The sequence below is a fragment of the Leptonychotes weddellii genome, chromosome 5 (genome assembly GCF_054177405.1).
Source record: "Leptonychotes weddellii isolate Sample4059 chromosome 5, ASM5417740v2, whole genome shotgun sequence".
Classification (NCBI taxonomy): Eukaryota; Metazoa; Chordata; class Mammalia; order Carnivora; family Phocidae; genus Leptonychotes; species Leptonychotes weddellii.
Genome location: NC_138373.1, coordinates 83,663,542 through 83,679,255, shown reverse-complemented (window position 1 = coordinate 83,679,255; position 15,714 = coordinate 83,663,542). Strand labels below are relative to the sequence as shown.

General features: G+C 38.2%; 1 protein-coding gene across 1 annotated transcript in view; it reads left to right on the top strand.

Annotated features, from left to right (window-relative positions):
- Positions 1-13,212, top strand: part of ST8SIA1 (ST8 alpha-N-acetyl-neuraminide alpha-2,8-sialyltransferase 1) — a 147,737-nt gene extending 134,525 nt beyond the window's left edge. Inside the window, exon 5 of the mRNA XM_081821341.1 lies at positions 4,949-13,212. Coding sequence (XP_081677467.1) covers positions 4,949-5,435 — 487 coding nt within the window. The 3' untranslated portion in view covers positions 5,436-13,212. The remainder of the gene's footprint in view (positions 1-4,948) is intronic.
- Positions 13,213-15,714: the final 2,502 nt, after the last annotated feature.

Genomic DNA, 15,714 nt, shown 5'->3' with positions numbered 1-15,714 from the left:
TTTCCTTCAATATCTTCTGATCTTGGCTCTCTGTTCTTGTTTAGTAACTGGAAGCTCTGAAGACTAGACCTGTCACGGGTAGGCTTTACTTTTGGTTGAGAAGGTAGGAAGGTGGCTTTCTTTTGGGTGACTCCCCAGTGTCATTATCTGTATCGTATCTTTTCTCTTGGGCCAGTGTCAGTATTCTACTTGGGAACTATAAGCTTGGCTACCAATATTGCACAAGTTGAAAAGAATTTCAGTTTCCCCTCGGGCTGGGCCAGCTCTGGGCACATAGTCACTGTTCCTCCATAGAGGCTGATATTCTCTCCCTGCTACCCACAGTGATAATTGATCAGTGCAGGATTTTAGGGTTCAGTCCACCTGAATGTCTCTCCTGCCCCATAATGTAAACAATCACCTTGTTGATTGTTCCAAGACACCCAACTTCTCAGTATCTTCTGCCTTTAGGCATGGGGCACTGCTACATCTTAGAGCAGTGCTCAACAGATAAGCTTATATTCTGGTTTCTTTCTGTAAGCATTCTCTTTTTCAGAGGTAACTTAGATTTGGGGATTCATTGAGGGTTTCCCTTCTTTTCTTTTCTTCAGGATGGATGTAGATCTTTAAAAATATTTTTTCTTTCATTTCTAGGAATTTGCTGGAAGAGGGGAGAACTGGACCCTTATCTTTCTTTATTCTATTCAGTTTGCATCTTGACTGGCATTCTGAAGCTGAACATTTAGCACTTTTTATTACTTGCATCTGTGTTTTTGTCCATTATCTGTGTTTTTGTCCATTTTCATATCATTATATCAATATATTTACACTCTGTAATGTTATCAATATTGAGCTTCTATTTTTATATTTGTTGAAAATACTTTTCAGAGTCATTCCCTTTTTATTTTAGTTATCTTATTTTTGTGGCAATGGAATTTTGCATCTTGATGTAATCAATTTTGTCAATATTTTCCTTTATAGAAAGATAATTTGCAAGTGGCTGATAAATTCACACAGTTGTTTTCTTTAGTTTTTCTTGTAATATAGACTTTAAATATCTTATCTTGAAATTATTTTGAAATTTTCTTGTCAAATATAAATCTGTTCCCCCTCAAATTTTCATATTGTTAAATAGTTAGCTTGAATGTAACTGTTTAAAATTTCAATGATTTTTCTCTTTATTATCATGTATGAAATTTATTTGTGAAGTGTGCCATATTTCTGTGCTTTCTGCTATTTTTATTGATATATTTTTCTATTTCATGCCCATATTCATTATATATTAATCATTTCTATTTTTAATAATTTCACTTGCTGATCTCACTTCATTTTCTTCTTTTTTCAGTTTAATAGTTTTCCATTTGTATAGTATACAACTATTCTGAGCTAAGTTGTAAAAATTAAAAGACAAATAAAACTTGTCCCTTGTCTTCAAGGAGTACACAGTCTTGGAGGGTTGAGTTAGTTCATCCTGAGAAGTTCCAAGAAGACTCCTTTGAAAGCTTAAGTTGAAAGGAAGGAATAAGCTTTAGAAGGAGAAGCTTGAGTCTTGATGTTTAGGCAGAACTTCACCAGGGCAATGAATGGATAAGCCAAAAAGAAACTATCAATGCCAAAAGATGAGGACAGATGCACATACAGGGATGGCTGGAGTATTGGGTGAAGATATAGAGAGTATCTGAGAATGAGGCTGGAGAGGTAAGCTGGAGCACTACTCTTTTACAATTCTAGTTGAATTTTGTAATAATTTAGTAAAATTCAAACCACCCCTATTAGGCTCTTGATCAGAGTAACAGTAAATATATTAGGTGTGCCATAAATAAGCATTGAATTGATTTGAGTTCTTAAATAATGTTATTTGTTGAAAAATGGGGTAGGTAAAAATAATAAAATTTTATATATAGGCTGATTCTTTAACAGTATCAAAAAATTAAGGCTATAGTAAATCCAAGATGTGTGTTCCTTTTCAAAGTTAAAACTCAAGGAAGAAAGACTGCCCTCTTCAAGAATAATCAGTCAGCTTTAAGACAGGGAACATAAAATCAATTTCTCTGATTTTATTGGAGCTGTCTGTAATTCTCATTAGTATGTAGTCCACTACAAAAATAAGGATAAGTTCCGTTAACCAGCAGAGTGCTGTGCAATAGGAACCATTCTGCACAGCAATAAGGAGGAAATGGAAGTAAGAAAGGGAACAGATAGAAGTAGACTAATTGCTCTAGAATGTTGATAGTGAAATGAAAAAACTAGAATGTAGCTCGGGGAATGGTATGAGCATATGAAGAATTGCCTCATACTAAGTTCTAACTGTGCTTAGAAGACAAAAAGGAATAATTCAGTAGAGAGGGAGAGGTTAAATGTTTGTGTTTTTAGAAAGATTTATTTATTTTTGCGAGAGAGAGAGAACACAAGCGAGAGTAGGGGAGCGGCAGAGGGAGAAGGAGAAGCAGACTCCCCACTGAGCAGGGAGCCCAGTGCGGGCCTCGATCCCAGGACCCTGGGATCACTGAGCCACCCAGGCACCCTGAGGTTAAATGTTTTAAAGAAGTGAGATCCACTTTAGAACATGAATTTTTTAGAAAATATGAAATGGTTTGTTCCAAGACACAGGGGAAGAGGGAGCACTTCTTCTTGTTAGAATTGCAACAAGGATAAAATTAGAAGATGTAAAGAAAGAGATGTTGAGGGATAGATGGCAGAGAGCTAGACAGCTTACATGGATGGCTTTGATCTTCTAAATAAGTCTGTCAAAGGACCCCTGCACGAGAATCACCAGGGAGTGCTGGATACAAAGTCAGCTGGATTACTCATTGGAACCCAGGAAGCTGTAATATCAGGATATTCTAACTAGAGTTTGAGAACCATGGTTCAAAAGAAGTAGGAGGTTACCTGCAGGGTGTGTTTACATGACTGGGAAAGCATTTATGTTTTAGGAAGACAGCAGAAGATATGGGTGGGCAACAGAGAGAATAGAATTATTAAGCGTGGGCTAGTGGAGTTGAGAGGTAGGAGTTTGTGTTGGCGAGGCTGGTCCAGCCCCGGAATATGGGTAAATGTGCTTCCATGGCTTCTTCTAGGATAAAGTGATTCCACTTACAAACCCTGTTACCACTATCTTTATTTGTTGCAGCCCAAAGAAAATTGCTAAAGCAGGCTGCTGAGTCAAGGACATGAGGAAACCTGGAGCAATTTTCCTTCTTTGGGGCTCAAGGAACACACCTTTCTTGGCAGGCAGAGTTAATCACACTGCTTGCTACACAAAACCCTGTGGATTTGTTCATTCAGAGTTTTGGTTTCACATATTTATGATGAACGCTGCCAACGTGTCAGGCCAGACTTTCCTCTGTGAGTTGTGGCTCCATTGCATTCTTAGGGGCCTCTGCTCCACCTGCACATAACCTGACACCGGTGACGGCCCTGTGTGAAAGAGAACAAAAGTTGAAAGAGCCGAGTGTAGTTCATTGTCTTTTTTCTCTTTTTATACTTGGTCTGTAGCAGCCTCCTCACTGGTCTCCAGGCTACCAGCCTCTTCCTTCCCCAGATCGCCAGTGACCTTTTTTGACACAGACTGACCACTAAGCAAATGAGGAAATATCTGTAAGGTAAATATTAAGTGCTGTGAGTACGCACGGCGGCTGTGGAGTTTCCCCATCACCACAGGCTGAAGTCCACGAACAGATTAGAGACACTTGAGGTCTTTTGCAACATGTCTTATCTTCAGCCACTGCCTCCCGTGGCCCAGGGAAACAGGCTCTTCTTCATGATTGTTTCAGGACACTGTGCACCCCAACCTGTGACCAAAGTGTTTCTTATTTTGTTGCTGTACTTCCTGTTGTAGCCCCACAGGAGCTGTATTTAAATGCCATCCCCTCTCTGAAGCTTTCTCAGACTCCACTCCTCTAAGGCAGGATTATTTTTTCATCTGTATCCCACAGTACTTTATACAGATATCAACTGTTGCATTTAGAACATTATGTTGTACTCATTTATATTTTTGTTTCCACAGTTGGACCTGAATTTCTTAAGAACAGAAATTGGGTCATTAAATTTTTAATTCCCCAGTGCCTGACACATAGGATGTACATCATCAATTTTAGTTGAATACACTTGAACCGGAGATCCTCTTTTTATGGAATCCAAATGGAAAGAACAGAGGAAAGTAGAGTTCTTTGGAGCAAGCAATACGGGCAACTCTGTCAGCATCATTTTATAATAGTAACAAGTGCTCCTTTTTCCATGTAATATTCTAGTTATAATATAGTAGTATCAGTTAATCGGAATACTTCTAGGATCATAGAATTTGAACGGGAAGAAGTATCTTCCAGGTGGTTCCTTTGATTTGCAGATGAAGAAACCAGTCCTGTGCTTATATCAGACTGCAGAAGTAGTTTTTATCAAAATCCTATTCAGTGGGATGCCTGGGTGGCTCAGTGGGTTAAGCATCTGCCTTCAGCTCAGGTCATGATCCCAGGGTCCTGGGATCGAGTCCCGCATCAGGCTCCCTGCTCAGCGGAGAGCCTGCTTCTCCCTCTCGCTCTGCCACTCCCCCCTGCTCATGCTCTCACTCGCTAGCTCTCTGTCTCAGATGAATAAATTAAAAAATATTTTTTAAGAATCCTATCCAACAACCAAGAACCTTTGTGAATTCATGAGATTTTTACATTCCAGGCAAATAATTCTGGGAGAACAAAATGTACAGTGCATTTTAGTTCAAAGGGAATTCCATTAAGGAATCTTAAGCTGAATTTAAGATTGTTGGGGTTGGGGAAAGCCAAGCTACTTGATGAGAAATAATTGGTAAGTTCAAGGAAGATTTTAAATATAAGTGAAGCGGTTTTCATGTTCTCCCCACCCACCCCCCACCCCCGAGATAAATGTGAACTAGCAGGGCCATCAGACAAACAATAGAGTGGGGTTTGATGAGTTCCTTTTCTCAGGGTTTAACTGAGCCTCTTCTTCTCTATAATAGGTTTCAGAATCTGCTGTGGTCCAGAAAGACATTTGTGGACAACATGAAGATCTATAACCACAGTTATATCTACATGCCTGCCTTTTCTATGAAGACGGGAACAGAGCCATCTCTCCGGGTTTATTACACACTGTCAGATGTTGGTGCCAATCAAACAGTGCTCTTTGCCAACCCCAACTTTCTGCGTAGCATTGGAAAGTTCTGGAAAAGTAGGGGAATCCATGCCAAGCGCCTGTCCACAGGACTCTTTCTGGTGAGTGCGGCTCTGGGTCTCTGTGAAGAGGTAGCTATCTATGGTTTCTGGCCCTTCTCTGTGAATATGCATGAGCAGCCCATCAGCCACCACTACTATGATAACGTCTTGCCCTTCTCTGGCTTCCATGCCATGCCAGAGGAATTTCTCCAGCTCTGGTATCTTCATAAAATCGGTGCACTGAGAATGCAGCTAGACCCATGTGAAGACACTTCACTCCAGCCCACTTCCTAGGGACCATGGAAAAAGAAAGAACCGAGACAGGGTATTTTTGTTAGGTTTTCTACATGACTCCAAAAGGAAATGGTCAAGTCATTTCATGGATTCACATGGGCCACTTGGAAAAACAAAACAAAACAAAAACAACTATAAAAGCCCAAGAGAAACTCTACTTTGGATGTTGGCTTGGAGGACAAATAAGAAATGAAACATCCTCTGAAATATTTTGTAGCACATTGTGGATTTGCAACCAGTAACATGCTGATGAGATGATGTTGGTAAAGCACATTCAGGTGGTTCAAATCTAGAAGATGCAGTTCACAAACAAGATAGAACTCTGGTTGTTGAAGGTGAAGAATTAATCAAGGTAGAATAAAGGAAATGCCAGCGCAAAGTGTTACTGATTACCAACACAATATGGCTTTAGGAAAAAAAAAAAAACCTATCTTATATCTTAGAACCATAGGTTTTTAAAAAATGATTATTTATTTTTGCCCTATTTAGGGGCAGTGAGTGGGTGATGAGGTAGCTAAAAAAAAAAAAAAAAAAAAAGAATCCCTTACTGAGTAATAAAGATACAAAACACTACAGCTAATTATTGTGATTTGTTGAACCAAGTCTTTGTTAACTCTAGTCTCCTTCCATTTAAAAAATGTTAAGAATTGCTTCCTCCCCTTTTATCAGGTCTACTTAGATGATGTGAAGCATTGTTGAATTTAGACTGTGTTGATTCATAGTCTGGATAACATGAGCCACTTTCCCTCCTTCTCAGAATTGAGGGCATAAACTCAATTTTAGATCTGCATTATTTAAGCCTGTTTGTATTATGTTATTTTAGTGTAAAAAGACTACAAATGTGAGTGCATTATTTATTTGCAAATTGGCATAATTGTCTTCATAATTTAGTACTCAGAGATAAAGTAAAGCACAATGATGTTTTAGTCTGGAAACAGACTAGAAGGCACATCCCTTTTCTATCTACCATGGTATATTCACTCCAAGATACATGCACACAAATAAAACACAGACTCATGTACACACACACACTCACACATACACACAGTTAAACAAAGCTCATTCCCATGCAACTCCGAAGGCAGAACCTACATGACTGAGTATGGCAAAATTCTGTAACCATTGTTGAAGAGCTACGGGTGAGTGAACTACCCACTACCCACTACACCTTGATATAAGACAAGCCAGCTTATTGGTTGCTGCTCGTAATGCTCACACCAGCACGACCCCCAAAGGCTTACCCAAAATGAGAATTGTTTGACTCATTCTGACTCTGCCTAATATTTCATGAATGAACCCTGTGTTGAGCATGGTCACACATGCATGGTTCATACAAGTAAAGGGATGTGAATTCATAGATGTTGATTCCCTTGGTAGTAGCAAGTAAGGCTACTTAGAAAGCTTTTTACATAAGCTTTGACAAACTGCGAACAAACTCTACTGACAGATTATAAGCAGTTAAATGTGTTTACATGTGCAAGGAAAGTAAAGGAAGCCTCTCACTGTCTTTGTGCTTTGGAATGCCTTAATCTAAAAGGAGACACTAGAAATCACTATTTTTATTCTTTTAAATGTTACCAAATGTAGGTAAATTATGTCAAAAAGTTCTGCTTCATTTTTAATGGTAGAAACTTAGTCTACCATATAAATTAAAACAGTTGGCAGTTTTTGGTGGGTTCATTTAAAAGACATTGAGACGACAAAGCCCTTGGAAAAATTCTGTATCACCACCAGAATAGGCAATTTCTAAGTAAGATTAAATTTTGAGGTTATTATAGAAATCAGCAGTTAAAAAATGACTGGTTGACATAACACAGATTAAACTGATGCTTGGAAAGCTAAGAATTTGAGAGTATGGATTCTGTACAGAACTGACTTGTTATTTTGATCCTATATGGCAGCAAAAATATAATGAGAATGTACTATGAGTGAGCTGTGTTAAATACGCACTAGATGTGAAACCCTAAACGTATTTCCTTTTTAGAGCCATTGTTATTATTTAATAATTACCTTAAAAAGGAATACATTTTTACTTATACACTTCATCAAAGATGTAAAAGGGCTAATGAAAAACATGTGTCACACAAATTAGTACTTTTACTGATAAAGTTGTTAAAATGTAACTAAAGAGCCCCATTAAAGCCTGTGCCTCACATTTCCACTGAAGCTGCTATTTGGGAATTTAACATCTTGTTATGATTTCTGGGATAGATTTATACAATAAACTGTGCAATTTTTAGACTATAAACTTGTGGCTTCTGAAAGGCAGAACAGAAATGGCCGAAGATGATAATGTTTAATTAGACCAGTACTTCTCAACTGGGGTGAGTCCCCTCCCTTGTCTGGTGACATTTGGCAGTGTGTAGAGACACTTTTGATTGTCGTGATTTGGAGGGCGCTACTGTCATCTAGTGGACAGAGGCCAGGGATCCTGCCAAACATCGTACAGTGGAGAGGTCAGCCCCCCACAGCGAAGAATTACCCAGTCTAAACTATCAATAGTGTCAAGGTTGAGAAACCCTGGATAAGACCAAAAGAATGCTTTGATTGCTCCAAACTGTCTTCACTTAAGAATAGCTATACATGCTCACATCATCTGAAATACGACTACAATTGAAGGAGAATGGTTTCTTAGAGTAGATTGCAGTTGGCATTATTTTATATTGACTCATAGATATGCCATACACATTCCCTTTTTTATGGTTATATAGATGTATCTAAACTAGGAGTGTGACTGTCCTTGTATGTGTGTGTACACGTGTGTGTTGTAGCATAAAGTTATGCATATCTATCCTTATTGAAATATGTGTGTTCCTAAGGGAGGATCTCTCCAGAATTATCTTGCAGAGTAGACTTCTTACTACTAAGAAGTTGAATTCTAAGCGCCTATTATTTTATTCTGTTTATCTGGAATTGGGCCTCATACTTTGCCAAATTTGGTCAATTACATTTTAATACTACTGACCCTTAAGATTAGCTCAGAAGATATTCAGGTTATGGTAGATACACTCAGTAAGAAAATATTTCACTGCTTTCAATGCATCTGCCAAGAGAGGGCATCACCCTCTAACATCGGTCTCATTTTTAAATTGCTTTTTATTGACAAAAAATTAGCTTGCCCCATGGGAGGAAAAGAGGGATAGATTTATACAATAAACCGTGGTTACCTGGGTTTATACGATAAACATGGGTACCTGATACGATTTTTACCTTTTATCAGCTCCATCAGCCCCAGTTTGAGAATTGCACTGATGCTAAGGATCATGAATAAGGGTGACCTCTGTTTAATTTTAATTACACTAGAGTAAAATTAAGATAGGTGAAGGATTAAGTCATTCTCTAAGATAGAAAAGTGATTTTTTATATGAAAGATTTTTAAGTGGAAGAGGACAAAGGATACATATGCTTTAAGTAGAGTATTTGACCAGCAGTTTGTATAGCACTGTGCATCTCAGCTGCAACCAACACATGAAGTTAACAAGTGCCCATGGGATTTTGTTTCTGTATAGTTCACTTTTATTTTAACAATATTCCAAAATGATGCAAATGACCCCAAATGGTAGCTATTCTGACAATACCTGTTTGGCTTTGTGATGTCTCATGTCCTTCTCTTGGCTACAAACTTCGTTTAGGTTATATGTAACTTGTACCTGAAGCAATGGGCAACATAGCTTCACAATCTACAGGGAAAATAATGGAAGAAATCCCAGGATTCCGAATCTGACAAAAATATTCTTAGATTAGTCAGAAGCTTTACAGAAGTGTTAGCGATGATTCCCAAATAGAAAAAGATATCAGGAACATTTCTCTGGTCAGCAACTATCACAGTTTTTATGATGTATTATATACAGCTTTCTATTTCTTTGAGAAATCAGCCATCTATAATTTTAATTTTTATGTTTAAAAGTAGTGGCTTTGTGAAATTTTTAACTGAAAAATCCTTGTTAGGAGGGACCTAAGAGGAAAAAATGTCACAGTCCACCAAAAACTTTAGGGAATTCTGATTGTGTTGTACAAAAACGTTCCCACCAGAACCAGGTAATAATATCTGCTCCCTTTATAGAGTTCCAGGGGTCAAGAGCTGTAAAGACTTTAGTGAGAACCCGAGGACAAATATGCGGAGGCATAAGGACTGAGAGCAATACTATGCTTTTTATTTGTTCATCTTCCCAGCATGGAGGTCAACTCTCAGATGATGACTTTTAGTGAGCACACATCAGGAAGTGAGTAAACAACTACAAGGCACCTGGAACCTAGGTCAAGCCTCTAGCAAAGTCTGTAGTAACCAACTAAATATGACCAGCGACTTGGGTCTGTGTGCCAGGGAGAGATGAGGCAAGTGGAAAGGAGGAGAAAACCCTACTCCCAAGCTCTCAGAGTACGTAAGGGTCAGAAAAGTCTCTGCCCTTGACCTTGGCTTTACAGCACTGTCTATTTCTGTCTTCTACCAGGGAGGCTGGCCTGTCTGTGGAGTCAAGCTAGTAGCCTTGTGACTGGAGACTTGGTGTGGAAATTTGCTGAGAAGCTTAAAATTTTACACTGCCTTAAACAGTTTTTTTTTCCCCTTAAATTTGTGCTCTCTAAATTTGGGTGTCCTGTGACAGAATTCTGGTCACCCTGACCTAATTATGGCCCTGTCAGTGATGATTAAAAATGGACCTTTTTTTCCCACTCAGATGAATTTTCTGAGTTCTCGAAGCTAGGGAGATATCAAATATAGTTGACCCTTGAAGGACACAGATGAGAACTACACGGGTCTGCTTATACACAGATTTTTTTTTTTATAAATATAGTGCAGTTCTGTAAATGTGTTTTCCTTATGATTTTCTTAATGACATTTTCTCTTCTCTAGCTTACTTCATTGTAAGAATACAGTATATAATACAAATAACATACAAAATATGTGTTAATCGCCTGTTGATGTTGTTGATAAGGCTTCCAGTCAATAGTAGACAGAGTAGTTATGAACTAGTTATGTTTTGGGAGAGTCAACAGTTATATGCAGATTTTGGACTACACAGTGAGGTTGACGACCCTGATCCCCACATTGGAGTGGACTGTTTTCCATCAGTTCTTGTATAGTCTCTTTAAGAGCCAGGGAGACTGATCCAAAAGAATCCAAAAGCCTAGAATGTTTGTTTATGACTCCTAAACATGAGAGCAGAATATTTAGGTTGAGCCCTGTAAGATTCCTGTCTTGTAAGTGGAAAGAGACTTACATGAAGCTACAATGGCTGTAGCCTTTTTTCTTCCTATCATAAGAAAATGGATACTGTTGGCTTTAACCCCAGCCAAGGCGTGTCTCTTGCATTTTTTACATACCTCCTAGAGGCAAAAGATTGAAACAAGTCATGAAAGGAAAGCTCATTCAAACGTAAGACAACCTCTGCTCATCATCACAAGAAGGAAAAACTACATGTTTCTGTCTCCCTCTGATTTTCTTCTATCTGGTGCCAACATTTCTGATTTCTTCTCTAAGAAATAAGGAATAAATAACTTATAAATTGACATATAATACCTGTGAACATTTGTGCGATAACCTAAGCCCACAGCTATGAATTTTTTAAAGCACGGGAGAGGAATTATATTTTGTTCATGGTCATTTATGTGCCTACCTCCTCTGTGTTCTTACTGATCTCTGCATTGTGCTAAAATCCTTTCTCATTTTGCTTTCCTGTTAAAACTGTAGGATATAATCAATGATGCAAAGCTGTCTGGGAGTTTTATAGAATAATATTCAAATATACTGATCATGTCTCTTTCTGCTTCTATATAATTAGATTTTCCCCAGTTATTTGTCATTTTAAAAGCATATGTTTCACATGATACCGAAAACATCTAAGAGATATGAGTTTATCCAGGGCAGAGAAAATCGGGAGTCAGGTATGTCTGTTTTTCTCTGCATCGTAAGCGAAATGAAAAATGGTAATAAGAAAGGATTTAAGCAAAATGAAAAAGAGAAAGATAAAATCAGGGTTTTAATTGTGAAGGACCCCTGGGAGGGATCTTAGTATGACGCTAAGCACAGAGCACAGAGGCTATTGTCCTTGAGTGCAGTCCCAAGAATAGAACCTTTCAAAACATTGTAAAGGAAATATACTGTTATGCAGTTGTGACGGCTCATGATGAAAAGACACTGGAGGAAGTAACGTGAGAGCCAGATGGTGAGACACTTAGGGAAGAAAATGGAAGAGCGGCACCAATTTACTTACTTGGCCCTCCTGCCCCCCCTCTGAGTCGTGCTTTCCTTGGTGTCTGAGCTGGGATATGCAAACACTGCCATTTTCATGGCCCCTTTGTATCTCCACTTCGACGCATACACAAGATTATTATTTAGATCTCCTGTCATGATGAGGCAGCAATAGTAGGAAGTGTCACTTTGAACTTGACCCTTTGAAACATGGTCACCGTATGCTATGCCAGGTGACAGTTGGAAAGATTTAGATGTGTTTTCTCCCCTCTGTTCTAGTGTAAACACACACACACACACACACACACACACACACCCTGCATTATTTATGCCCATTGAAAAGAGAAAAATGGCTGACCAGGTAGGGATGGCAGAGGGTGCCTTAACTTTTTCTGGCTTGGCTCTCACTTCCTTCTGTATTTCCTTCCTGTGCCCCTGTGACTTTAGAGGTGTAGCCATGTCTGTTCCAAGTTGTATCTTTACCATCAGCAAAAACTCTTATAAGTGTAGTGAATGTGACTATTTTATATAAATGCACAATAGAATATAGGCCTTGGAGATGTCTGATAACGGTATGTAAATATCCTTTGTTGAAGTAGTAGAACCTTCTCATAGAGAGCTCCTTAGGTGATAGCTACAGGAAATCTAAAAATGATTAGATTAAAAATGTTTTTTTCTCCAGCAAACAGTAGCATTCATGGAAGCAAGGAAACAATTTGTTTCTGTTTCTCATTCACTCTTAAGCACCAATTTTTTGTGCTTTCTTATCCATGAGTTACTATAGACATCCCTCTCATAATATACAGGATTCCACAATTTGTGGGGATTGATGGTCACAGGGGTACATCAGAGTCAGAGACACTAGAGGGAAGGGGAAAGGCCAAAGAGCAGCTCCATTGAAAAGCTTGTTTAATTTTTTTAAAAGTCTGGAACATTATTAGAACCCTAGTTACCACACAGCAAAATTGGTCTGAAAAACTTTGAAAAAAGGAAAGTTTCTCGTTGGTCTCGTTAAGTTGATGATTGCACCTTCTGTATCATTCCACGTGTGTGCAAGCTGTTTTTCAGCAAATTTGCAGACTGGAGGTAAGAGAAAAATAGAAAAGTTCAAATATTCTTTCTCACACGGTGTAGTTTGACTACCAGTCCATGGATGCAATAATTCTGGAAAAGACTTTTTAGATTAGACTATAAAATTGAAATCACCTTTGAAGTATATATGGAATTACTTTTTCCTAATAAGGCAGGCGGTGTGGGGGAAAATCAATGCTCTTCATTTCTTCGTCTTTTTTTTTTTTTTTTAAGTTTCATATAAAATGTAGCAGGTAAGAAAAAACCTTAATTGGTACTTTTTATAGTGTGACTTGAGAAAACAGTATCTATCTTGGTTGGTTCTGCTGAGTGGTTTCTATGGAATCTAAATGCAATGTCATAGGAAGTTTGCTGTAAAAACATGTCTTTTTCTTTGGTGTGTTCATTGTAATTATGGCTGGTAGTGAGAAGGTTCAGTAAGTCTCAATTTCTCTACCTCCCTTACTTGGAGAAAATTTGGAAATGTACCCTGTGAATAAAATGATTTTTTTTATAGCTTGTGAAGTCTTTTTATTTCCCAGAAGCGTATGGGTAATTCTATTTCCTTTTCTATTCCTCTGTTTTGTATCCATATCAGCTACACTGATTTTTTTTTTTTCCTTCTGGATGAAAACTCATGCTGCTTGGTGAGAAAATTATTTTAGAAATACAGAACTCTAAATGCTATGAATAGAATATAAGAACACTATTGTTACTCTTATGCAGGTAAAAGGCCTTATCTATTGAGCAAAGTAGAAAGAAAATTGAGCGCTTATTTAATGTGATACATGTACATGAGCTTATTTTTTCCAGCGATAAAATCTTCCCTTTATGTAATGAGTCGGTATCGGTGTATGTGTCCTAGAGATACTTTAACAAATTCCTAACAAGTTTCAAAATATTTAGATTCCCCTTCTGTTCCTATGGGTGACTTTGACAAGCCTGAGTGTGCCTTCTTGTCTAAATTATTTAGGTAATTGCTTCAAACTCCCATTTCCCTTGGGGTCTAGTGGCCCAGATCTGCCAGACACTCTCTCAGCAGGAGGGACATCAGGAAAAGTGACCTTGGTCCATCCTTTATCATACATTTCACCTCAGAAATTGATCAGTGTGCTTCGTACAGATCTCCTTATTAATTCTCTGCATTCACTGTCACACAACACCTTTTGGGCTATAGCTATTTTAAGAAGGTCATTCTATTACCTAATGTTAAAACTTCATGGTGTTTAGCTGAATCATTCGGGGGTAAAAAAGGCAGACCTCTAGTATAAATGTGGGTTACCCTAACCTATTCTCAGACCATATGAGGAAAACAGATTTAACTTGTTTTTACCAACTATCATTAAGTAAGAAAAAAAATCTAGATATTACTGAGTTCAAGAACATTCAAAAACAGATATTAAGAATCCAAAAGCATTAATTACTCAAGAATCTCTAAACCTAAAAAGAGGGTAATTACAAGTCACAGACTAGATTTTTGCTTGAAAACTTATTATTTTGGATATACAGATTCTTGATGATACGAAGAACTAAAGATGTAGGACTATTGAATTGATCTTGTGGGATTCATTGTGAATGATCTGGAGAACATGGGAAGAAGTTGAGACCATATCTGATTATGCTTCACATGTATAATTCTAAGACATACCTAATTTCTAGAATTTTGAAAATATGGGAAAACAAAAGCCCTTTATGTTTTCTTTTATATAGATAGAATTAAAATTACTTCTTTACTGCACAAGAGTCATGGTTTCCAGGCATGGATTTAAAAAATCAATATTTGGGGGCGCCTGGGTGGCTCAGTTGGTTAAGCAACTGCCTTCGGCTCAGGTCATGATCCTGGAGTCCCGGGATCGAGTCCCACATCGGGCTCCCTGCTCAGCGGGGAGTCTGCTTCTCCCTCTGACCCTCCCTACTCTCATGTGCTCTCTCTCTCTCGTTCTGTCTCAAATAAATGAAAAAAATTAAAAAAAAATTAAAAAATTAAAAAAAATCAATATTTGGGAACTTTTTTGTGATATGCAAATTCAATCAAAAGTTAGATTATAGGGCAATCGAGAGTTTATTGGTCTCAAGACAGATTTAATCAGGAAGATTCCGACTTTTGCATGTGGAGGAAGAGTGAAAAGTAGGAATAGGAACGTTCATTTGGTGGGTCACTTTCATCAACGTCCCACCAGGTGGATTACCGATCTCCTGGGAAATGGCTTTCTAACTGAGTGTTCCGTGTTGGCCTTTGCTGTTACTGGCAGGGCACTCAATGGTTGGTAGAAGCCAGGTTAATGATTCCATGCATCAACCTCCATACCCGCTACCAAAGCCGCTTTGTATAGAAGCCCATTGACAAAGTAGTGGGGTGACTGAGAAAAGAAATTAACTGGTATCCATTTAGCATCCTGTTTTGTCTGGACTTCTTATAAAGGTAGGGTGGTTAATGCCTGGAGAGGCCAAGAGTGATTACCAGTACTTTCCATCATGGGGCATGGGGCAATTTGTTCTCACTGAAATAGCTATTTATTTTGGATTTGCCTTTTCTGTCCTCAGTGCCAGTACCACCATCTAGGAACCTATGTAATGAATTATTTATCATATAGGTATCATATACCACATGGAACATCCTTTTGGCCAAGAAGCACATTTTAAGCAAAAGAGTGTAGACAGGAGCTATGCCTATGGAATTACCAGGTCTTACTCTTTACCGTGTTATATAGAACATTCATTCTCAACGGGAGCAATATTGCCTCCACAAGAGGCAAGAGTTGGTTCTAAAGGTCAAAAAAAAAACTTAGATATTACAATGATTAGAGGGAAAAAAAGTCTTTTTTTTTTTCTTTTTTTTTTTTTTATTCTTATGTTAATCCCCATACATTACATCATTAGTTCTAGATGAAGTGTTCCATGATTCATTGTTCGTGCACAACACCCAGTGCTCCATGCAGAACGTGCCCTCCTCAATACCCACCACCAGGCCAACCCATCCTCCCACCCCCCTCCCCTCTAGAACCCTCAGTTTGTTTT